General features: G+C 41.7%; 1 protein-coding gene across 1 annotated transcript; it reads right to left on the bottom strand.

Moving 5' to 3' along the window:
* Nucleotides 1–61: 61 nt before the first annotated feature.
* Nucleotides 62–22224, bottom strand: CCN6 (cellular communication network factor 6). Its single transcript, XM_006157010.2, has 5 exons — nt 21761–22224; nt 15498–15804; nt 8382–8624; nt 4278–4471; nt 62–741 (listed from the first exon to the last, which is right to left on the bottom strand). Exons 1-5 carry the CDS (start codon nt 21806–21808, stop codon nt 460–462), a joined length of 1074 nt encoding a protein of 357 aa, XP_006157072.1. The 5' UTR covers nt 21809–22224; the 3' UTR covers nt 62–459.
* Between the last annotated feature and the right edge of the window lie 3582 nt (nt 22225–25806).

The following is a 25806-nucleotide window of genomic DNA, read 5'->3' as shown; positions in this document are numbered from 1 at the left end:
TTCAGAATAAGGCAATGAAAATTATAAATATATTTACAGTTTAATCTTATTTCTATTCAAAAATTAATCCAGAATTTTATTTGCCTTAGGGTTATCATCTGATAGGAGCCAGGGCTACATTGTTAAGTACAAATTAAAATTTAAATATAATATGCTTTTTACACATCTTCAACAAAGTACTCCAGGTAATCTTATAAAATAACTTTTTCTTATAAATTGTATGATCTACATAGGATGCTTAGACAGTATCAATGTCTGTGGATTACATGATTACAAGATATTTTAGAAATAAAAGTTCAATTTTGTTTTCTAAATTGTATTTATATTTTTAGGAGAACCTTTTTTAAAAGCTTCTAATGCCTTAAATACAGTGACCTGATCTGCCCTTTGTAACCACTCTAGTTTTTTTATTGTATGACGTGATTGTCTAACCTTAACTTTTCCCCAAAATGCTTAGTTTTATAGAATCATGAGCTCAGAAGATAAATCTCCAGGTTCTCTGCAGTTTCTCTGACATACACAAGATGTAATCCACAGCATCCTCCATTTAAATGACCCTTCATTTGGGCAGTCAAATTGAATGGTGATCATTTTAGACTTATTAGGGACACAGCATCTCTTGTCCAAGCATATTCCACAAAAAGTGGGTTTGTAACTCTGAGTACTTGAGCATCCAGAAAAGACAAATTTTTCAGCTTTGGAGAGTTGGAAAGTAGGTCGACATGATTTTCCTTTGGGAATCTGAAAAGATACAGAAAGTTATTTCAGTTATTTATATGAGTACAATAGTTTAGAGAAATGAGATTATGTAGAACACTTTATAGCATAATCAAGCAGCCATAACTATTACTGAGGTATTAATAACAGTGGCTATTTAGTGACTTGCAGCACCCTCTTCTGTCTACCTTTAATATCCTCTCACCAGAGGAGAATGGACGAGGGGATTGTGGCATGGCCATCACCCTTGGGGGGTGATTTCTTACTTTCTGTCTCTCTGTCTCCTTCTCTGGCAAGTACACGTACCCTATCTCAAAAATCTCTCTTAAAAAAAAAAAATCCTCTCATCAAAGGTCTGTCTTCCTTTTTCTTGTTCCATCTTATAAAGACCCACTCCTCAATGCTTTTTATCTATTCTTTACTCAATTCCAAAACAAATCAAAATTTCTCTTTTGTTTAATACCAAGGGCCATGTCATGTTTAATGTTTACTTACCTAATATAGTGAATTCCCAAACAAAGCTTAGACAGTTCTGGGTGACTGAGTAGATAAGTAAATATATTAATTCCTTTATGGTTGAGTTGTCAGTTTGCTAATATGACAAATAACTTGGGGATGAGAAAGATTTTGTAACATTTTTTAAAATTACTCTTCTGGGGACCAGCAGTTAGCGTAATGGCTATGTCGCTGGACCCCCACGTAGTCGACCGCAGTTCGAGTCCCAGACCTGGTGGCTTAAACTCACGCTGGGCGCATGTGCGTGCATGCCCAAGAAGATCCCAAGAGAAGAATGGAGGAGAAGGGATTGCGGTGTGGCCATCCCCCCTGGGGGGTGATTTCTTGCTTTCTATCTCTCTGTCTGTCTTTCTCTATCTGGCAAGCGCACGCACCCTATAGCAAAAACCTCTCAAAAAAAAAAAAAAAATTACTCTTCTGAGACATTTTACATATAAGAAGTAAGACCTGCTCCAGTTATACCAAGCAATCTTAGGGTAAATATTTTTATCACAGTCCTTTGGTAAGTTTACTATTTGAGCACAGAGCATTTTGGAAGTGGTGTGGCTCCCTTCCAAGCTGGTGATATATAATTAAAATCAGGACTTCTTGGGACCAGAAGTTAGTATAATGGCTATGTCACTGGGCTCCCATGTAGTTGACAGTGGTTCGAATCTTGGACCCAGTTGCTTAAACTCAGGCCGTGCATATGTGCATACGTGCCCAAGATCCCAAGAGGAGAATGGAGGGGAAGGGACTGTGGCATGGCCATCCCCCCGGGGGTGATTTTTCACTCTCTCTCTCTCTGTCTCTGTCTTTCTGGTGAGTGCACACGCCCTATAGCAAAAAACTCTCAAGAAAAAAAAGAAAAAAAATATCAGAACTTCTCTCCTCTGATGTTCATAATATCTGCGTGATGGTTAGTTTTAGATGTTTAGGAATATGTAGAAACCTGATAAAGCATTATTCTCGGTATGTCCATGGATGTTTCAGGATAGATAACATGTGGCTCTGAGTAGACTAAGTGGGGAAGGTCTGCCCTCGGTATGGGCAGGCACGATTCAATCCACAGGGTCCGGGGAGAATAAACATGGAAGGCAAATGGATCACTTTCGATCTAGCAGTCTTTCCTTTACATATCTGGGTGCTCCTGAGTTCGGTGCACAGATGTTTATAAGCATTATATCTTGGTGAATTAGCCCTTTCATTACTATATAATGCCCTTTGTCTTTTCTTACGGTTTTCATCTTGAAGTCTGTCTTGTCCGAAATCTGTTTAGCGACTCCTGCTCTTTTTTGGTTTCCATTTGCATGGAATACCTTTTTCCAGCCCTTCACTTTTAGTCTATGTATGTTTTTATCCATGAGATGGGTTTCTTGTAGGCAGCAGATGGAGGGTTTCTGATTTCTAATCCATTCAGCCAGTCTGTGTCTCCTGATCAGAGAATTTAATACATTGACATTCAATGTTATTATTGATATTTCCAGACTTGTCCCTACCATTAAGTTAGCCATATTCCTGGTTGCTTTTTGTTCTCTTATTGCTGACAAATGGATCACTTTTGAGAGGAAGCAAGATAGACTTCTGTTGCCTTGAACTTCAGATCTCAAGATTCACTTGCTCTCAGACTCCAGGATTTACACCAGTGCCTCCTGCCCAGGTCCTCAGGCTTTCAGCCTCAGACTGAATTACATCAGTGGCTTCTCTGCCTCTGAGGCCTTGGGACTCAGACAGATGCACGATACCAGAATCCCAGAATCTCCAGCTTACCGGTGGCCTGTTGTGGATCTTCTCAGCTGCTGTAATTGCATGAGCCGATTCTCCCAATAAATCCCTTCTTATATGTGTATATATATTCTGTTGGCTCTGTATCCCTAAAGAACCCTAACTAATACAGTCAGTTTTCATAATTATGGTACAGCAATTAAAATCTGTTATATATTGCTTTGATTCAGCTATATACAATTAAATAGAAAAAGAAATTCAAATTTAAAAAAGAAAATTATACACAGAAGAGTACCACAACCAACCAGGCTGATCAAGAGCCACATTATTAAGATATTAAGAGTATCTAGAATTGGGACCAGCGTTAACATAATGGCTATGTTGCTGGACTCCCATGTAGTTGACCGCCCGGACCGGTGGCTTAAACTCACGCTGGGTGCGTGTGCGTGTGTGCCCAAGATCTCAAGAGGACAATGGAGAAGGGATTGCGGCATGGCCATCCCCCCTAAGGGGTGATTTCTTGCTTTCTGTCTCTCTGTTTCTCTTTGTCTTTCTGGCGAGCGCACGCGCCCTGCAGCAAAAACCTCTCAAAAAAAAAAAAAAAAGAATATCTAGAATCAACCAGCTAACATTTCTCTGCTTGACCAAATTTTCCCAAAAAAGTACGTTCAGAAGAAAATCTCTTTCTGAAACTCTGAGATAGTTTCATGTTGAGTTATAATGAAGTTAATTTTACTTTATTTTATTTTTTAGGTTTTTGCCATAGGGCATGTGTGCTCTCCAGAGAGAGACAGAGAGGGAAAATGAGAAATAACCCCCTAGGGGAAATGGCCATGTTCCAAACTCTTCTCCATCCTTCCCTAGGGATTTTGGGCAAGCACACATGTACACATACCCTGCATGATTTTCAAGCCACTAGGTCCAGTACTTGAACCATGGTAGACCATGTGGGAGTCCAGCACCTTAACCATCATGTTCAGAACAAAATCTGTTTTACTCTGGGATAGTTTGACTTTAAGAGTCATAAGGGCCAGCAGGTGGCATGGTGGTTAAAGCACAGGACTCCCACATAGCTGACCATGGTTAGTTAGAATCCCAGACCTGGTGGCTTGCTTGCTCACTCTCCTTCTCTCTCTGGTGAGCACACGAACCCCATAGCAAATATTTAAAAATAGCAAGGTAATTCTTCAGAGAAAAAAGTTATCATGTAGTAATTTTTTTTTATAAGAGCCAAATGCTAACCTTTCCTCTGACATATGCACACATACATATACACGTAGACACACACACACAGGAACTCTCTTAACATTGAATTATAATTCAATCTAATTACACTTTACCTTTACAGTCTTCGATATATGACTGTCGCAAGGCTGAATGTAACACAGTCTTTTCTCTTTTCTCATCTCACAGTTGCTGTTTTCATTGGTTACCCTATTAGATATCCCCATCCCACATGTTCTGGAGCAAGGAGTCCACTTTGTTGCTTGCACAAGACATTTTCTTTTCCAAATAAGTGGGAGATTCCTGTAAGCTAAAATTAAGGGAAAGTGTGTATACATACACATATACACATATATCTGCATAGATAAATCATTTTTTAAATAATTTTAAGCTAATATTTAAGAGAGATGAATCTTTATATGCTATAACTCAGAGTAAAAGCAGCTGTAGTCTAATTTATCATTCTCTCTCCCTTTTTCTCCCCAAATTACCTTTCAGTCCTGTTACAGTCCAATTTTGTTGTTGTTGTTCAGTTTTGCTATAGGGTGCATGTACCCACCAGAGAGAAGAAGTGAGAAATCACCCCCCTCCCCCCCAAGGGAAAGACCATGCCTCAATCCCTTCTCCATTCTCTCAGGATTGGGGCATGCATACACACTTGCCTAGTGTGCTTCTCAAGCCATTGGGTCCAAGATTCAAAGCCCAGAGAAAGCCATGTGGGATCCAGCACCTTAATCACCATGCCACCCACAGGCCCTATAGTCTCATTTCTTAGGAAGAATAAAAATACTTTATCTTTTGGAAACTGAGTAGATTTACCCACTTGCATCTGTCCTCTGAGTGCTAAGTACTGTTTTTTTCCTGGTTTTTGCCTCATACTTGATATTATTTCCCACAGATATTGAAATAAATATAAATATTAGTAGGTTTGAGATATTAATCAGAACAATGTGATCTTAATGTTAAAATTTCATGATATATTGCAATATTAAATATAAAAGTTATATTTGATAATTTGACTATGAATGAGGCCAATTTTTGCTTTTCTTTTTTTTCTTTTTTTTTTTTTTGTTGATTCATGATAGGTGCAAAGAAAGAGAACTGCCTTTCATTGGCTCAATCACACTACAATCTCCCAATCTTCTTCTTCCAGTTCTCTAGCCCATCAAGATGGTGGTCACATGGTGCACGTTCACACACACATACACACACTCACAGAATGTTTTCAGGCCACATAGACTGGGGACTTGAACTGCAGCCAGAATATGGCTTCCAGCTCTGCAGTCTGGTATGTGACCAATCGTATCACAGAGGCTATTCCTCTTCTTGTTTTCAGCTAGTCTTTTAGAAAATTCTCTAATAGATTGAAGTAATTTACACTGAACTAAAATGACATTGTATACCAAGTCATGGCAAATGTGTAATCACATTCATTTATTCATTCACTTAATTAGTACATTCTCTTATGTTATCAGGCCCACAATACTCTTGGCTAGCCATTTCAAATCACTCATGGAAAAACAGAAAATGAGTGGATCTGTGGATGGATTAGTCATCAAGTGGGTGTGTCTGCTGCTTAGGAGAAATAGAGGAAGAGGAGAAGTGAAAGTATCAGAGGCATAATAATCCTTTCATCTCCATGTAAGTCCTTTGATACCTCCTTATATTCGTAAATAGATCAGATCCTTGTTTTCTTCTAAACAAACTGCATACCCATTTGTTGTCTTGGGGTAGTTCCTTAAGGTTTAATATGCATCTTAAAATGAATGCTTTGGGAGTAAGATTATAATTTGAGTGTAACATAATCCTGGTTATTTTTGCTTAAAAAAATCCATTTAAAACTCTAAAAAGACTCAGGAACCAGCAGATGGTGTAACATTTATGTCGCTGGACTCCCATGTAGTCGACCACAGATCAAGTCCTAGACTTGGCAGCTTAAATCTCATGCCAGGCGCATACGTGTCCATGTCCAAAATCCCAAGAGAAGAATGAAAGAGAAGATATTGTGGAGTGGTCATCCCCACAAGGAGTAATTTCTAACTTTCAGTCTGTCTGTCTCTGTCTTTTCAGCAAGCACATGCCTCCTATAACAAAAAAAAAAAAAACTTAAAAAAATTTTTTAATTATGGAAAGACTCAGAAAAATGCCTTCTTGACAATATATTGACATTGAAATATCAGTCACTTTGAAGTGTGTGCTTTCTTTGAAACTGCTCTTACCCCACAATTAGGACCACTTTGAACCTGATCCAAAGGCTTTACTTGCGGAAAACCACTGCTCTAAAGCAGTCTATTCAGGAAGATTCATACATGGATTCTAAGAAGAGTTTTATGTCAAGTAACTCAGATCCAATGCAGAAAACCAACTACGACCGTACATCTTGGAAAAAGAACAATTTGGCTTATCATTTCAGAGGTTTAGAGTATTAGTACTGTCATCCTGTTAGTTGTGTATTTATTATAATGGAAATTCACCACGATCTTGTACATTTTAATTACGTCAAATTAACTGATGTGATCAGAGTCCCTGAGGATATTCCTCTCATATAGTTTATTTTTTTTACATATCTAAAACCAATTTCTTTGATTACAGTTGCTTTTATTAAATATCTGCATCATAAATGTGAACTTAGGAGTTTTTAGCTTATTCTGTATTTCCACGGCATCTTTCACAAAGCTTAAATTTCAAAAACATAGTTGATTTCTGGATGTGAACAAGAAAACAGGCCTCCTATTACCTGCACTATCTACATACATGGGCAGCCTACTTCAAAGTGCCTGTGTGTGTGTGTGTGTGTGTGTGTGTGTGTGTGTGTGTTTACAAAGAGCAAGACTGGTAATTGTTAAACTTCCAGTTCATGAAAATTGAATGAAAGGGCTTTATATCAGTTTTCTAATTTTTAAAAACAATACAAGTTCAAAACATGTATCAGTCCTCAAACATTTATACTCAGTAGCCTTCCATTTCTACTTGTATAAACTAGAAAACTTGCCTTTGAAAATTTTGACAAGTGTATGGTTAAAACTCTTGCCCATAATAGAATGATACAAAAAGAAATTTTTTCAGGGTACATGTGAACGGTATTTGGAAACTACTGTTTTCCTGAGAAGAAGTGGCATAAGCAGACATAGAAGATTTTAGAAAAGCTTCCTGACCTAGTAGAGCTTTCTTTTTTTTCCATTGCCAGATGGCTTGTGTGCTCACCAGAGAAAGAGCACTCCCAATGGGGCATGGTCGTGCCACAATTCTTTTTCCCCCATTTCTTCTTCCTATCAGGATTTGGGGCACAAATGCACATGTGCCCCACACATTTTTTCAAGCCACCAGGGCCAGGATTCAGACTGTGGTCAGCTATGTAGGAACCAACTCACTCCACATAGCACTTAACCACTATGCTACAGGGACAGTCCAAGTAAAGGTTTTAAAACTGGAATAGTTTATCGTAAAAATCTAAAACCTTTTAAAGTTTCCTTTTCAGATACTTCAACTATACCTGCTGTGGCAAAGACTGAATAAGATGCTGTACTCACAGTCTCACTGTGATCACCAATCCGTAAGTACTTACTAAGTACCCTTGATACATAAAGTTAACATGAGGGGACAGCAGGTGGCATGGTGGTTAAGACACTGGACTCCCACATGACTGATCGTGGTTCAAATCCTGGATCCTGTGGCTTGAAACAAATGCTAGGCGTGTGTGTGTGTGTGTGTGTGTGTGTGTGTGCATGTGTGTGCCCAAAATCCCAGGAAGAGAATAGACTAAAAGGGACTGCAGCATGGCCTTGCCCCCTGAGAGGTGATTTCTTTTTAATTTTTTTTTTCTTTTTTTTGGAGAGGTTTTCGCTATAGGGTGCATGCGCTCGCCAGAAAGACAGAGAGAGACAGAGAGATAGAAAGCGAGAAATCACCCCTCAGGGGGGATGGCCATGCTGCAATCCCTTCTCCTCCTTTCTCCTCTTCGGATCGTGGGCACGAACACACACGCACCTGGCATGAGTTTAAGCCACCAGGTCCGGGACTTGAACCACAGTCGACTACGTGGGAGTCCAGCAACATAGCCATTACACTAACTGCTGGTCCCTGAGGGGTGATTTCTCGCCTCCCTCTCATTATTTCTGTCTGGCACATGTATGCCCTATGGCAAAAATCTTTTTTTAAAAAAAAAAATGTTAACAGAAAACCACCAAAAGTCATACATGACATAGCTCTGCTATGAGCACCTGGCATTGTTTTGTAGCGTGTTGAAAGCTGCTGTTGTAGTGGCCCCAGGCCACAGTGTAGTAGGTCAGACTTCTTCCGGCCATTAGCTCCAGAGCAGTGACTGTTGTCCAGCTTTGGTATGAAGCGAGGTGTGCATCCAATGGCCCCGCTCACACAGAGGCAAGTAAACAGGGGACTGGGCTGGAACACCTGGCCATTATAGTAATGAACGCCACTGAACTCACACCCAACAGCTATCAGGTCTGAAACGAGAAATGAGCACAATCACCAAGGAAGCCCTAACTCGTGATAGTCACCCTGTAATGACAAACCTTAGAAGTAGCCATCTCCTTTATGAAGTACAGTTTTTCAAGTCTTAGGCTTCATTTAGAACCTCTTCACAGAACATTTGTAGAAATTATAAAATGAGGCATTTTCATAATATTTTAGGCTATACAAGTGACCCAAGTGACCACTTCCAGAATTTAGACCAAGTAAAGACCTAGTTCTGGAGTAAAGTTCATTTAAAAAAAATTTTTTTTAAATTGTAATTATGGCAGTGAGATGATTATCATAAATCTGAGAGATGGGTCGATGCCTAGCGAGACTGATTTCCCCCAAATGTTCAACAATAGGCTAAAATAGATTTCTTTTTTTAAAATTAATTTATTTTACATTTTTTCACTGAACATCACCACAGCATACAAAATGTGATTTCCCATCCAGAATACACTGTAAAATGGCTTAATTTGTTGACATGTTATTGTCAACAAATAATTTTCCATTTCTTGTTTCCCCCCCCTATTTCTCACCCTTTGCCATTTCCCATTCTCCTCCCACCCTGTCTCTGGTATCTGTAGTTGTTTTCCATTCCTTTATTCTTTCCCACATTTTATTGATTCACAAATTAATCTAAATACTTTCAATAGTAAGTTCAGCTGATATATACATATCTGTGAACACATGTTCACTTTAGGCATGAAACTCTGTGGGTAGGATGAAGATACTGTAAAGTAGCACCTAGCCGAGGCTATGTAGTTTACTGTGATCATTAAATAGGTATTTTTTTAAATATATTTTAAGCATATTTTCTAATTTCAAGAAAAGCAGTTTTAGCTTTAATAAATCAAAATTTAAAAAATGTTAAGAGAACTTTGTTTAATACGTAAAGCCAGGAAACAGGTTAGGATTCTGCTTGAGTAGTGGGTACATGGACCTGTCCACAATTCAAGAGAAGACAAAAATCCTTAACAATGGAAAACAAAGCATAGGAAATCAGTAATGTTTTAGTCAAAAGTCATAAAATTTTATTTCACCAGTTCAAATTCATGTACTTTATCTTCTGCTGTGGTCCCATCTTTCTGTTTATATTCTGGAAGATAACGTTTATCTCTGGACTTTTCCCTACCATTAAGCTGGCCATTTTCTTAGTCATTTTAGAACTCATTTCTGTGTCTAACTTTGGTTTTCCTGGGATAGCACTCCCTTCAGAACTTCTTGGAGAACTGGTCTAGTGTTGGTAAATTCTTGCAGATTTTGTTTATCTGAGAATGTTCTTGTCTTCTCTTCCCATATGAAAGATAATCTTTCCAGATATAGTATTCTTGGTTGAAATTGGTTTTCACTTAACACTTTGAGTGTATTTTCTCATTCTTTCCTTGCTCACGTTGTTTCTGATGAGAGGTTCGCTGTTAGCCTGATGGGATGTCATTTGTAGGTGACTTGATGTTTCTCTCTTGCCAGTCTTACTATCTTGTCTTTGTCTGTGGTTCTGGTCATTCTGGCTATACTGTGTCTTGGAGAAGTTCTTCTTGGGTTGATCCTATTTGGGGAGCTTTGTATTTCTTGGGTCTGGATCTTTGAATGGCTCTCTCTAAGTTTGGTAAGTTTTCTTTCAGGATTTTATGGAATAGATTATCAATCCCCTTATTAAGGGGATACCAATTAGCCAGATGTTTGGACGTTTAATAGTATCTAGTATTTCTCGTATATTATTCTCATTTTTGGGGCTATTTTCTCAGTCTTCGTGGTGGATTTTACTAGTCCAGCGATTCTGTCTTCTACATCTAAGATTCAATTTTCTGTATAGTCTGCTTTTATTACTTTCACAGAAGGTTTTGACTTCCTGAATTACAGCCTTCATCTCCAACAGTTATATTTGATTCTTTTTATGGTGTATATTTCCTCTTTCAGCTCTCACAAGAGCTTCCTCACCTCCTGGAACTCATCAGCTATTTTCTTCTGGAGTTCATTGTCTCCCTTCTCTTCCATCTCTGTTACCTTTGTCCCAATCAATATTCTGAATTCTTTATTAGACATTTCCACGAGTTCCATTGTACTGTCTGTGGGTGAAGAAGTGTTATTCTTTTTCCTTGGGGGAAAGGTATTTTCTTGGTTTCTCATATTTCTTGTGCCTCTGCAGTGATTTCTAATCATCTGATAGGTTATTCATTTCTTCCTAATTTCTATAAATTCAATCTGAGCAGTCAGGTGCAGTCAGGAGGAATTGGTCTGCAAACTCTTTGGCATTCCATTTTTCTCCCTTTGTGTCGCAGATTCAGTGAGAGTTGAGGAATATGAGGACCCTAATAGTATTCGAATGCTTGGCTTCTTTTTACATAGACCTGTGTAGACATTCAGTGCATGGAGGTTGAGCAGCAAAGTGATGAAGTAAGAGAAAAAGGATTAAGAAAAAACAAAAACAGAGAGAAAGAAAAAAGAGAAAAAAGAAAAAGCAAACAAACAAAATTTATTTATTTATTTTTAAAAACAAAAAAAAAGTGAAAAGAGACAGAGACAGAGACAAAGAGAAAAGGACAGAAGGGGCTCTACCGGGGTGACTTCTCGGCAGAACATCTTCATTGCTCTTATCCCTGAAAGCACTAGATCTCAGCTCTCAGGGCAGACTCAGTCTTCTTTAAAATAAATTTCTTAGACAGGGTAAGTGAATGTTACAAGAAACCATCATTTATTTAACTACAGTACTGCAAGGAGACATTTTTGTCGTTGCTAAAAGAACTGCAGGGGACTTTCACTTCCTCTGAGGGATATTCTTGACCTTCAGGATCAGCAGTTTTCCAAGTGTGGTCCATCACCCCTTGGCAGTATCTGAGATGCTTTCAGGATCTACAGGGTCAAAACTCTTGTATATACGAAGCAGTAATTGATCTTTTTCGCCATGTGGATATTTTCACGGGTGGTACAAAAGCAATGGTGGCTAAAACTGCTGACACCTTAGCATGAATCAAACTATACAGGCAGTCATGGTATTTTCCCTCCTCATGCCATGCATGTTTCACCAAAGAATGTCCTTAATGGCACAGTAAAAAGGATTATTGTTATGAAATCTTACCTGTCAAGTGCTTATCTTCCTTATATTCTGTAGGACAAAATAGGAAGTATACATAAAACATTAACTGTTGAGGAAAGTCCCCTGTGCTATTGTGAAGGTCATGAGCCAAACTAGCTACTTTTTTAGTGGGGATTTTACTTGAAGAAATGACTGACAGATAACTAGTTATTCAGATGTGGGTGTTTTGGGAACAAAGTGGCCTGTCACTTCAGGAAAAACAACTGACATTTGTTGCAATGATAGAATTCAAGCTTTCAAGAAAAAACTAATTTTTGAAAACTTGTATTTTTATACCTACTCAACATACAGACTTTTCTGATGAGAAAATTAATGTGATTTTTTAGTACTATAGAATTAATTACATCATTATGTTGAGCATCTACATAACACAGGAAACTGATATTTCCCAAATAACCAATTCATAAAATAACCTAATTATACATTAGTAAAAGTCTCATTCCAGGATACACCAATGTATTTTAATATCATAGAGCTAAAAGTTCATTGAGGTGGTTTCAGATTCCATGATGCAGCTAAATTTTACTAAACTACCACTCATCAATTTTTGATATCAAAAAAATGTATTCACAATTATCTGAAAATTCTGTTTAAAAATATTCCTTTCAGGGCCAGCAGGTGGCATGGGGTTAAGGTGCTGAATTCCCACATGAATGATTATGGTTCGAGTCCTAGACCTGGTGGCTTGCTTTTTCTCTCTCTCTCTCGCTTACTCTCTGTCTCTCTCTGGTTGAATTGAATAATAATAATGATAAATAAATAAATTTAAAGAAATAATTCTTTAAAATATATATATTCCTTTCAGAGCCAGCCCCTTGACCTAATGGTTAAGAGAGCTGGATCCTATATGGTAAACCACAGTTCAGATCCCTGTCCCAGCAGTTTATGGACACACCAGGTACCTGTGTACATTCCCGAAATACAGATGAGGTGGAAAGATAGAAGAGAGGTGACTGCAGCATGACTACACCCATCTGGGGGTGCTTTTCTCTGACTTCCTCTTTCTCTGTCTCTCTCCAGGGAATACATGCACTGACAATTAAGGGGAAAAGAACTTGGACCCGCTCTGTGGGATTTGCTTAAGGCAACAAGATTTCCTACATCTGATTGCGTGGTATGAGTCCTGACCCACTGGCTTGAGAAACATGCCAGACACATGTTTCATGAGTGCCCAAAATACTGAAAGGAGAAAGATTACATGTGTGCGTGTGTGCCCAAAATACCAAAGGAGATGGATTGCAGCATGACCATTCTAAATGGGGTGTTTTCTCCTGTTCCTCTCCCTCTGTCTGTTTCTGATGAGTACATATGCCCTCTATGAAAAAAAATAAAACGTACTCCTTTCTTCCTTTCTCTTTGTATTACATATCTATGCAAAGTCATATATGAAGGGGTTTTACAAAGTTCATGGAAAAACAGAATTAAAGTATGAGTTTATTTTGGCATTTAGTTGACCACGGTTCGAGTCCTGGACTCGGCGGCTTAAACTCACACCAGACACATGTGCGTGTGTGCCCAAGATCCTGAGAGAAGAATGGAGAAGGGATTGTGGCATCGCCATCCCCCCTGGGGGGTGATCTCTTGCTTTCTATCTCTCTGTCTCTGTCTTTCTGGCAAGCACATTCACCCTATAGCAAAAGCCTAAAAAAAAAAACCAAACAAACAAAAAAAAAACCAACAACACTTGAAATCCATGGATAATCTTTCCTATTTTCCATTAACTTTTTGAAAACTCTCATTTCAAGCAGAAAAACATAGCAACAGATTGGAAGCCGAAGCAGATGTGGGAATCAGCTATCCTCTGTTGTGCTAGACACTAGAGAAATTTGCAAAATGTATAACAATGCCACTTACTAAAGTTTGCTTTGTTTTGAAAAACAAGTTTTTCATAAAAAATATATTAACTTAAAATGTGTTTGTTTGTTTGGTTTAATTTGCCAGAGGGCACATGTGCTCACTGGAGAGACAGAGAAAGTGAAAAAGCATCCCCTCACAGGGAATGATCACGCTATAATCCCTTCTTCATTTCTCCCTCCTTTTGAGATTTTGGTCACAGGTGCACATACACCCAGCATGTTTCTCAAGCTGCCAGGTCTGAGACTCAAACCACATAGCCAGCCAGCCATGTGGTTTGAGTCTTAACCACCTGTGACCAGCTGGTCCAGGGTTTCTTATTTTTAAATGAATTAACAAATATCTTTAAATCTCTAATCTATTAACTATCAACACATAAAAACCCATATGAACAAAAGCTCTTTGGGTCCTTATTAATTTCTAAGACTAGAAAGGAGCCTTTATTTAAAATTAAGTTTTTAAAACATTGTTCTAGATCTGAGATTGCAAATTTTCCATAAAGGCCCCTATGGTAAACATCTTAGTCACTGGAGGCCATACAGTTTCTGTGAAAACTACTGACTCTGAGACAGCCATACGCTATATATCAATGACTGGGTTGTGTTTCAATAAAATATTATTTATAAAAACACAGTGTGGGCTAGATTTGTCATCCCATTCCCATTCTCATGCACTGTTACAAGTCTCATAACACTTTATGTAAAATTACTTGGGGAAAGATCTTTCTGACACGAGAAGCTTCCATTCTGTGAAGGCAGGGTCTGTGTCTCTCATTTCCTCTGCTGTGTCCCCAGTTGCTGGTCACAGAGCCTGACTCCGTCACGGATATCAAGTGTTTCTTAGCTTACTGAGATATCCTGCCCAGTTTGGGATAAAAGAATGTCTTGACTGCCAGAATCTTTAACAGATCATGTTTGCCCCATAGAATTCCCGTAAATAATAAACAGTTTTGAAAGTCTGCTATATTCCAGATGTTGTGTTAGATATTTCAGGTTTTATATCATGATTTCATTCAATCCTCCCAGCAACTCTGTAAGATAGGTACATTTGATGTGACAGAGGCACAGAGAGCTTAAACAACTTGATCAAGATCATACAGCAGAGCAATCAGGATTTGAACCCAGACCCATATTCTTACCTAATACAGTACACCAGACTATTAGACTGGAAGGACTAACAGGAGCACCAGACTATTAGACTGGAAGGACTCTACACATTCAGGCCGGCTCCAAAGATTCCATGTGCTCAACCAAATTTCTTGTGGTAATTTCTTCCCACTTAGACTTTTCTATAAAATGACTAAACTGCCCAGCTGACATAAATAGCTCTCTATCCTGAGGAATTTTTTTCTTTTTTGCTAGAGAGCTTGCACACTAGCCAGAGACTAAGAGGGTGGGAGAGGAAAAAGCAGCCCCCATAGAGAATGGTCACGCTGCAGGTACCTCTTGTAGGAATTTGGGGCATGCATGTTTAGATAACTGGTATGTTTCTCAAAACATCAGATCCAGGACTCAAACTTCACCAAGTCAACCATGTGAGATCCTACCTCCTTAACCACTGTGCCACTGGCTGGCCCTCAGATTGGTTTTGATGGTATTAACAAAAACTGTTGTGTGGTACTTTAAGAAGTCAGGTTCTGTTTACATTGTTTCTCCTATTTTCTATCATTAGCAATTACCTGAGAATTGCAAGATCACTTTGATGTGATGAAAACAATAGGTTTGTGAATGTATCTAAGCATCTGCTATTTTCACACAGTGCCCAATGCAACACAGCCAGTCCCACTTCTAGGTGAAAACTGAATCTTCTTTGTATCTAGCCAAACTAAGCTTGATCACTCCAAATTAACAAGTGCAGAAAAAAATGTACCTAGACTCCGCCTTTTCCAGTAGGTCCTAAAGAAGACACTTACATGCACACACTCCGGTCTCGTACCTAGGCCTGTCGGCTGAGTAGTCACAGTATAACCCTTTGTGTGGGTCACAGAGGTCAGCTTCATTGCAGATGTCCCCTGGTTGCTTGGCACAAATTTTACAGCATCCACAGCCATCCCTCACCAAGCTCACTCCAGGAGGGCAACTGGGCTTCTGATGACATTTGCAAGGCCAGTGACAAAACTGCTTACGCTGATGTGCGTCTGCTTCTCCAGGCCTTCCTGCAGATGGCTTGTCTTCAGGTATCGTGTCTAACAGCCCAGCACCCTGTGCTCTGCAGCAGAACTGTATTTGAGAACGAAAATGACTTTAGAATGGCTCCTCACACTTATTTCAGAGGCCTTACAAGAATACAAGATTTCCCCCAAATAGGCATAATACAGGATGGTTTATCTCTCAGCATTGACACAATCTCACTCTTAAGCTATTCTTGACCCAGTTTCTCAGACATCACTTTTATTTCTCTCTTCTCGCTGATTTCTTTTCAGTTTCCTTTGCCAGTTTCTTCACATCCTCCTGATTGTTAAACATGGGAGCCCCCTGTGGCTAACATCCCTGAAGTATCTTCCCTTCCTCTCCTATATCCCACCCAGACTTTATTCCAACTCAGACTCAAAGGCCTACTTACCATCTCCACTTAGGCATTTAGTAGGCATACCAAAGTTTTTTAAGTGTACTGATCTTCCAAGAGCGAGACATGGAGGAAAGAGCGAGAACAGGCACATGAGTCTAGTAGAGGGAAGTCCCAGGACATAAACACCGTGTACCACTCCTACCAGTCTACTCTTCTGTACACTTCCCTGTTCAAGCAAATGTCAAAATCCTTTGGAATCAGATCATCCTTAACGTTTCTTTTTCACATTTTACATCTAATCCCATCAGTAAATCATGCAGGTTACACCTTTAATATATACCCATCCTGATCGTTTTATCTGTATACGTCAATCATTTATTAATCATTCTCTGCTACTATTGTGATCCAACCCCATTGTTTTTCACTTAGACAATTATGATGGCCTCCTGAAGGCTCTCCTTGCTTCCCTCTTTGTCCACTCTGAATCCTGCATCCAGAATTATTCTTTAAGAGCAAATCGGTTATATCTCTTTTTGCTCATGAGGAATGATTTTTTTTTTTCTTTTTTTTGGAGAGATTTTCACTGTAGGGTGCGTGCGCTCGCCAGACAGACAGAGAGAGACATAGAGACAGAAAGCGAGAAATCACCCCCCAGGGGGGATGGTCACGCCGCAATCCCTTCTCCTCCATTCTCCTCTCAGGATCTTGGACACGCACGCACACGCGCCTGGCGTGAGTTTGAAGCCACCGGGTCCGGGACATGAACCGCGGTCGACTACGTGGGAATCCAGCGACATAGCCATTACGCTAACTGCTGGTTCCCAGGAATGATTTTTTCATGGCTTCCCATTTCAGTGTAAAAACCCACACTATGCTCCAAGACCCAGCAGCATCCAGCCCCCACTCTCTGGCTTACTTTGCCACACATACTGACCCTACATTCCCTTCACTGAGCTACCCTAACCCCCGTGTTCTTCCAGCACTCAGACTGTGCTCGCCTCTCTATCTTCATGGCTCACTCTTATACTTTCTTTGGGTCTGAGTTCAAATTTCCAAATTAGGCCCTTTGTCCTCCCTTTATTAAAAAGCATCCTAGCCTTTGTTCCATAGACCTTCTTACCACCTGCCTTATCACATATATTTCAGTTTACTTGTTTATTTTCCAATTCCCACGTCAGGAATATTAGCTTCCTGAGTGCAAGGTCTTTGACTAATGTTTGTCTTGTAATCACAAGAAATACTTATTTAAATGTTTTATTTATTGTATGTATTGACACTCCCTATGTGCTTTACATGGTTATCTCATTTAATCTTCCTAACAACAGTATGCAGTAGTTAGTACCTGAAGTGACAGGCGCAATAATGATCCCCTCAAAGACGTCCATGTCCTAATTCCTGGAACCTGTTTATATGCAAAGTAGTCACACCCCAACCCCCAGAGACGGGCAGCAGCAAAGGATGCCACCAGAGCAGCCTTTCGAAGTAGGAAAGGGAAAGAATGGATTTTCTCCCGGAGCTTCCAGAAGGAATGTGGTCCTGCAGGCACTCGATTTTGGCCCTAGAAGGCCTATTTTCAGACTTGAGATGTCCAGAATTGCAAGGTAATAAATCTGTGGGGGTTTGGTTTTGGTTTTAGTTTGCTCTAGAGTATGTGCACTGCCAGAGACAGACAGAGAAAGAGGGAAAATGAGAAAGCACCCCCAGGGGGATGGTCACACCTCTCTCTCCTCCCGTCCACTCTCCTCTCCAGATTTGGGGCATACAGGCACATGTGCCTGGTGTGTTTTTCAGGCCACCGGTCTAAGACTCAGACCATGCAGTCACCCCTGTGGGATCCAGCCACTTTAACCACCATGCACCAGCTTGCCCTTAAGCCACCAAGTTTGTGATGATTTGTCATGGTCGCCATAGGCAACTCCATTTTACAGATGAGGGCCATGAGGCTCAGAGTTCTTAGCCTGTCACAGGCTACATGTCATGTAAGTGGTAGAAGAAGGATTGAAATCAGGCAGGCAGGTCCCAGCGCTGGAGCTCTCAATGCTTACCCTCCTTCCTTCTAGTCTAGCTCCTGCTGCAGACCAGCTTTGACACTGAACAAATCAGTTGTTTCTCTCACCTGTGCTTAGACCTCCTCCCTTAATTGCTCATTAATTGCTCCTGAGCATGTCCACTTTGATGTCCTATCTGTACTTTGTTTTCTCCCTTCTGCCGACAGATGGATCCTTAGCTAGCAATTCCCATTTTAAAGAGTGGTGCTGCTGTCCACTCAGGTTCCCGAGCCAGGAGGCTTACCTAGATTTCGCCCTCTCTTTCATCATTCGCACCAGAAAGTTACTGACATACAAGAAAGCTGAAACCCTTCAGCACAGCATTCAGGGCCCTCCTCATCTCTGGCATTCTTTATCTTCCTTAGGTTCCAGAAAGTTAAAGTATTTGCAGTTTCCCTGCATATACGATGCCGTTCCTCTTACCTGGGATATTCTTTACCGGGTCTCACTCCTTCTTTGTAGGTATCCTTCTGTTTAGGTATCAAGTTTGCCAATAAGCTCTCCATAACCTTCCCTCCTTGTACAAGTCCTTGTACTGAAGTTGTCAGCATGAGTGCCTGTCTCCACCACTACCCATAAAGCTACCCAACTTCTGGAACTCAAGGTTCATTGGAACATAATGCAGTGCCTGGCAATTAGTTTATAGAACTAAATCTCAATGTTTAGTTCATGGAATCAAGGGTAGTTAGATTGAACTAACCCCAGCCAGGACTTAGGATACACAGTAGACAGTAGAAGCTCATCAAGAGAAGTCTTGGAGAAGTCCACAGCTGGCTGGGCAGAGCACTTTGCTGCCCAAGAGAAGCCCACCAAACTGAAGTTTAAAGAATGCCAGACCCCAGAGAGGCCTGCAGAGGAGCCTGGGGGACAAGAGGAGGAAGGCGAGACTGCAGGAGAGGCTCCCAGAGTTCATTGAGCAGTCACCCAGAGAACATCCCCAGTCAGCTTCCTGTCTCTTTTGTCTAGGCCTCTCACCTCCAGATGTCTGTTTCAGATCAGCCTACCTATTTTTTGTTTTGTTTTGTTTTAGGTTTTTGCCATAGGGCATATGCAGTCACCAGAGAGTGAACAGAGAGAAAGTGAGAAATCACCCACCAGGAGGGAGGATGGCCACGCTATAATCCTTTCTCTTCCATTCTCTTCCCAGGCTTTTGGGTATGCACACACACACACACACACACACACACACACCCCTGGCATGATTTTCAAGCCCCCAGGTTCTGGATTCAAACCGCCATGTGGGACTCCAGCACTTTAAACACCATGCCACCCGCTGAACCCAGCCTACTTTTTTTTTAACTTAGATGCCCTTAATTCTTAGAATAATTCCCCTGCTCCCTTCAACCTGGAATAAACTTGACAAGCAAGCCCACTAACAAGACTCTCTTAGTTTAGTTTTATCTAATCTAATACATGTTATTGTATAAATGCAGCATCATCTAAAAAGAAAGAGAAAGCCATGACTGAGAGAATGGAAGTATTGACTTACAGGAAAATAACAATACACATGAGATCTAACTTGTCATCAAAAGGAAGAGGAAGAGAAAGAAAAGAAAATGCCCAGAGACAATGCTAAAAGAAATGGAAAAACAAAAAGCCTGCCAACCTAGAATTCAACATGCAGTGAAGCTGTCTTTCAAAAATGAAGCTGGGGACCAGCAGTTAGCGTAATGGCTATGTCGCTGGACTCCCACGTAGTCGACCGTGGTTCGCGTCCTGGACCCTGTGGCTTCAAACTCCCGCCGGGCACATGTGCGTGCATGCCCAAGATCCCGAGAGGAGAATGGAGGAGAAGGGATTGCAGCGTGGCCATCCCCCCTGGGGGGTGATTTCTCGCTTTCTGTCTCCCTGTCTCTCTCTTTCTGGCGAGCACACGCGCCCTATAGCAAAAACCTCTCCAAAATAAGAAAAAAAAATGAAGGTGAAAGGGAACACAGACAACCAATACCTTAAGGAAATTTTGGCCAGCAGATAGTTGTATTTCTTGCCTCACAAGAAATACTAAAGGAAGATCTTCAGTCCAAGAGGAAATTACAATAGATAGTAACTCCTAAATACAGGAAGAACTGGAGAGGCCTAGAAATTGCAAATATGTTGGTAAATAAAAAGGCTTATATTCTTCTCTTTTCTCTAGACATATTTTGTTTTCAAAAGCAAAATTTGAAGACAACATAAGAATCATTGGAACGGTACAATAGAAAGAATGAGTGTTTGTGGCAATAGAGCTGACCTTTTGCATAGCTCCTCTGATCTTAGATAACTTCCTACCATTTGATCTTTGAGCTTCAGTCCTCCTCCATAAAATAGAACCAGTAATACCCATCTTGCAAGGTCATTTTGAAGATTTAGATGGTGACTCACGTGCCTTACACACAGCAGATGTTCGACAAGGGGTAGATGTTATCAAACCCTTCAAAAAGTCATAAAGCCAAAGTTAAATGTAAAATAATACGCTCTGTGGCTCTATGTTTAACTTTTGTGTGTGTATGTTTTTGGTTTGTATTTTATTTGTATGTATAATTTATTTTGTTCTATATTTATTTTGGGTTTTCTCTTGATTTATTTATCCTCTCTCTGTGTTGGAACACTTGCTGGATAAGAAAAAAGAACAACTCTCAACCCATAGTAGTGGCAGACTTTGCTCAAGAAAGGTGGAGTAGCAGAAGGTCGATCTCACTTCTCCTGGGCAGCGTGATCTTCTCCCTAACAGTGGGCATGACCTAGACCACAGACAGCATTCCTTTCTTGTCATGATCCTTTTGAAAACTTCATTCTCTTTCTGTATAATAAAGCAATTTCCAATATTTTGTTTTCTAAGCTGTATCTACTACTTAAGGTCCCAATCAACTGTTAACTGAGACACATCCCTATTTTCTAATTCACCAGAAAATGCCAAAAAAAAAAAAAAACCTCTTGTGCCAGCATTAATCTCCACCACATAAATAAATCAATAATCAAGTCACCCCATTTTAATCTTATTTTAAAAACCTCACGCAATGAAATGCTCATATTAAATTAAACTTCCCTTTGGTCTGTTGCTTGAAATATTTCAAAGCCTTCATGGACTGATTTCCTTTTATGAAGTGAGAAACACATGGATTGAGAAAAGACTAAATCATAGAATGTTTAAAAAATGCAAACGTTTTTCAAAAGCACTCCTTTCAACCGGGGACAAGCTTAACTGAAAAAAAAAACTTGTTAAAATGTGTTTTTCCAGGGACTCTGCACATTTTGCAAACAGCTTTGGAAAGTTGAGCCCCAGCCTGGAACCCACATGAAGAGACGGTTTCTTCCACCGTGCCCAGCAGCACGGCACTGCGGCTTCCCAAATAGGTGGTGTGTGCTGGACTACAATAACAAAATACGTAGTAAGCCTTGGGACTGTTCGAACATATCTGAGTGGACTTCAATGCCATCACCTGGAGGAGAGCAATGTTTTACATCTCACTCGTGAAGCTAATGAACTACAACAGAACTTTATTTGGAGAGGAAAATTTCCATGAAGCCTTTCCACAAGTAACTTAGCCCTCTTCTTCCCCCATGTTCTTTTTCACCTTCGGCTGAAGAACTGAGAATGGCGATAGTCTCCGAAGGACAAGAGCAAGAAGAAAGCACTTACCTGTGTCAGCGCAGCAAGGAGAAGGGTGAGGAAGAGGAGCCCCTGCATGGTGCTAGGGCCCAGGGAGCAGCCCCGAGAGACAGAGACAGTGGAGCTGGCTCATGGCTCAGGGTACACAAAGCTCCCCTGTCTCCTCTGCAAACCCCACAGCTCCTCGGCGGAGGAACACACGCCTCCACCTCCCACGCTCCTAACTTGCAGACTGTACTTTCGTTTTAAGGATCCCTTTTAACACCCTGTTTACTTTTCTGTGCCACTTCTAGCACTCGCCTTCCCAGTCACTGTGCTGTGTGTCAGGAGAGGGCAGCCCTTCCTCCTGGGACTCGGTGCAGAGCAAGGAGACCTTTCTCTGAGTCACTGCGCTACCTGCCACAGATCAGAGCTTGCCCTCTGGCAAGATGGTGGCTTTAGATGCTCCTCCTCGCTTGCCCTCAGCCTCTCCTGTCTGTTTTCCCTGCCGCATGTGCTCTTGGGCTGCTTCCTTTTTCCCTCTTAGCCCTCACATATGGGATGCTTTCCCCCAGCTCCCCTCTGTGGCCTGGCCCTGGGATTCTCCCTTCACATCCACAGTAAACTTCCAAAGGATCTTCCCGACTCCACCAGCTCTGGTGCTCCCCGCACCCCTGTACTTACCTTGGTTCCAGCACATTTCTCATGCCAGGTAGGCCGTGCTTGGAAAAATACAGATGGGACATAGGTGGACTCCCACAGTAACTCAGTCCCAGGACAGTGGACAGAAACATTAACCCCAATCTCTCAGAGCCCAAGACCAAGCAATTATACTGGTAAGCTATTGTTATTTACTGAGTTAAGCTTAAAAAAACATGTCAGGTTTGTACCCCACCTCCTCCTCATTCTCGCTTCCCAGCTAGTGTGGCCCCCAGCCTGTCTCCTCCTGTGCAGGCATGTATGACTTCTGCCTATCGCTTTCTCAACCTTGGTCTTTGTTCATTTATGTAACATGTATCTGCAGTGGAGCTTTGTCTTCCTGTGGCTCCAGTGTCCGGTCCACCTTCCCCCCCACCCCCATTCCAGGACCTGTTTCTGTTCCCTCTGACCTTCCTAGTGCCTTATTGTGCTTGACTCACTGCTCACCCTTGTGTCTGTTCAAGGCATTCACTCACAGCTGTGTAGAGCACAGTCAGGAATGCACCACACACACCCAGCTGAGAGTCTAAGGAAAATGACTCTCCCCTAAGCACGGGGGATTCAATGTCCTTGGCAGGGCAGGGAGGTCATGAAACACACAGATCCACTATACCCGGCTTACTCCGTGCCCCAGTGAAACTGGACTGCATGCACGTGGTACAAGAATACCTCGTGTCCTGGTGTCAGTGCCTTAACCTGCCTCGCTTAGAAATAGGTCAAAACTTGAAAATTGCTTAATAAAGAAAAATGTCTGTTCGTGGTCCATTCTGATTTCTTTTCTTTTTGTCCTCCAGGTTGAGTGTCATTTGTCCTTTGGATTGCGCACCTCGGGGACTCATGCCCCATGCCAGCCAGCAGAAATCCATCAGTGTCCATCACTCACATCGCTCCTGGGCCCAGTGTGATCCCACACTCATCTGTGCATTGCGAATTTAAGGGGCCCCATGCTCTTCTGTGTTCTCGCCGTGAAATGCTGGCAGCACAGTCATTATTCCAGAACTGTCTTCCCTCCCTCTGCAGCCTCACTGCAGTGGAGCAGAGGCAGGTCTCCTATGGACCACTAGTGCCTCTGGGCAGGAAAGGAACATCTTGTTTGGGAACTGCCTGGCGAAGCCTCCCCGGGTGCACACATCAGCTTCCTCACTGACTGCTGCAGCCAGGACTGTTCCTGTTCAGCTATTTCGAGCCTTCTGGCGGTGGGCTAAAGGCATGTGGCATTGGCAAAGGCTGGGGCTGCTGTCACAAGCAGCGTCCTATTCTGAGCACTCTATCGTCTCACTTAACACATTGCTCATCTGCCCAGGGCCTCTTCCCCCAAGCATTTAGCTCGTGATAGTCATTCGACTAGACATGGCGCGAGGCATAACTAATCTCTGCACCCATGTTTTATGATTTACAAGGACGTTTCCTGTGTGTTATCTTTTTTTAATTTCACAGCTCAATGAGGTAGGCAAAAGCAGTATTACCATCCTCGTTTAACAGATTAAAAAGTTAAAGCTAAGTGATTGTACTTGGTGAATAAAACGCACTTAATCCTTGCCCTCTGGAGCTCTATCATCTCGTGGGAGAAAAGACGCTGAACAAATAAGCACACAAAATGCCCGCCATTAAAACTGAATGAAGGTTCATGATAAACAGCAAGGAACTCCAGAAAAGGATGGCATGTAGGAGTTCATTTAAGTTGGGGACAGAGAGGCCATCTCTGATGGAGTGATACCTCCAACGCTGAGAGATGACACTAAGTCGAGGCTTGGGAGGAGGCTCCTGGTCCAGTGTTCTTTCTCCAGAAAGATGCACACCTTTCATGGTAATGAGCTCCATCTGCAGAGTACATCCCACTGTCTTTCCCATAAGATTCTTTTTTGTAAAGAATTATTTTAACTTTATTTATTTTAATTTGACCAGAGAGGGACAGAGAGAGAGAGAGAAGGAAAGTGAGAAGCAAGTCGCCAGGTCTGGGATTTGAACCACAGTTGATCATGTGGGAATCCGGCACCCATAACCACCACACCACCTGCCAGCCCCTCCCGTAAGGTACTTAAAGCCCTTATGTTCAGAACTTCATCACTGCTAGACTGTTCCCTCCTCCTGGAGGTACCCGCCATGCGGGCAGGCAATGGCCATCATTCACACTTTGGTCTGCACGCTTAGTACTGAGCAGGTCTTCCTCTCCTCATCCCCTCTCCTTCTCTTCCTAGCTTATTGCTGGTGGAGAGCGAGGTACTGTTAGCCTTGAGAAGAGATGGTGCATGGCTGGCTTAGTGACATGTGGAAAGTGCACTACAAGGGAGGGTTGGAATTTGCACGGGTGAAACTAGGGCTATAACCATAATAACAGCTCATGTACACTGTGCTGCATCTCAGTGTTGGGCCATCTGCGCTGTGGATCATCGCATCCATGCAGCAGCGGTAGGTAGGAACGATGACTTTCATATCATCTTTATTGAACTTGCGTGGAAGCTGGGGCAAGGTCATGCAGATGGCAAGAGATAGTACCAAGATTCCCAGCATTTAATCACCTCTCTGCACGGCCTGTCTGCATGGCCCATAAATTACACAATAATCTGCAGCAGGGTGACTTACTGACATATTAATTTGCATTGATTTTTCAATAAATTTCTGCCTCCTGCTCCCCTCCCGATTCTAGGAAGTTATCGAAGCCCTTTGTATTTCCCATCAATCCACCCTCCCAGCAGAAGATGGAAGCTGCTAGAATGTTTCATCCTGTCTTTGAGATTCTGATCTCCTTGAAGAGGTGGGTTGAAGGGGGGGTGGTAGGAGTGAAGCCTGTGTGTTGTGTGAGGGCTGAGCACACAGGCCCTCTTAGTGCAGTGGCCTGAGAGGCAGCTAGAGCCCAGAGGGAAGGGATTTGCTGTCCCACAGTACTTCCAGGAGACCGACCCGGTACCAGGTACCCCTGGCACTAGCAAAATTCCTCAGAGAACTTTGAAAATGCAAAGTATGAAGTGTCTATGTAGACACGGACCTCCTGGATATTTCTAAGAAAATGTAGAAACCAGGGATTAGAGGCCTGGTGGCCTTCTAGGTACCTCCTAGGCCTCTTAGATTGTCGTTCAGCCTCCACTGGTGGTGGCAGAGGTGTGATGGTGGTAATGATGGTGGTGGTGGTATTGGGCCTAGGAAGGGATGCACCAATACCTTGCAATAAATCCCTCTCCAGAAGGAGGTGGGGGAGGAGAGTCCAGAGCCAGGCTTAATTTTTCTTTTATAATGTATTTCTTCCATGAGCAAGAGAAACAGAGAGGCAGCACCCCCAAAGAGAGTCTTGACACTGCAACCCGGCTTTAGCCAGCCCCAGATCAGAAGTACATGTGTGCCCGGTGTACCCAGGGAGATCTCCAGGTATAAACCGAGAGCTCGCTCATGCGGCTCAGCCT

This window comes from Tupaia chinensis, unplaced genomic scaffold, assembly GCF_000334495.1.
Source record: "Tupaia chinensis unplaced genomic scaffold, TupChi_1.0 Scaffold000527_1, whole genome shotgun sequence".
NCBI lineage: Eukaryota > Metazoa > Chordata > Mammalia > Scandentia > Tupaiidae > Tupaia > Tupaia belangeri.
This window is presented reverse-complemented; position numbering and strand designations above follow the sequence as displayed.

Excerpts from the sequence above, each read along its gene's own strand:
- CCN6 (XM_006157010.2), bottom strand. The coding sequence starts at position 21,808 with ATGCAGGGGCTCCTCTTCCTCACCCTTCTCCTTGCTGCGCTGACACAG. Across the intron at positions 8,625-15,497 it reads CGAGACCGGAGTGTGTGCAT|ACCTGATAGCTGTTGGGTGT; the intron begins GTAAGTGTCTTC and ends TTCTCGTTTCAG. Across the intron at positions 4,472-8,381 it reads ACGCTACAAAACAATGCCAG|CTTACAGGAATCTCCCACTT; the intron begins GTGCTCATAGCA and ends CCTTAATTTTAG.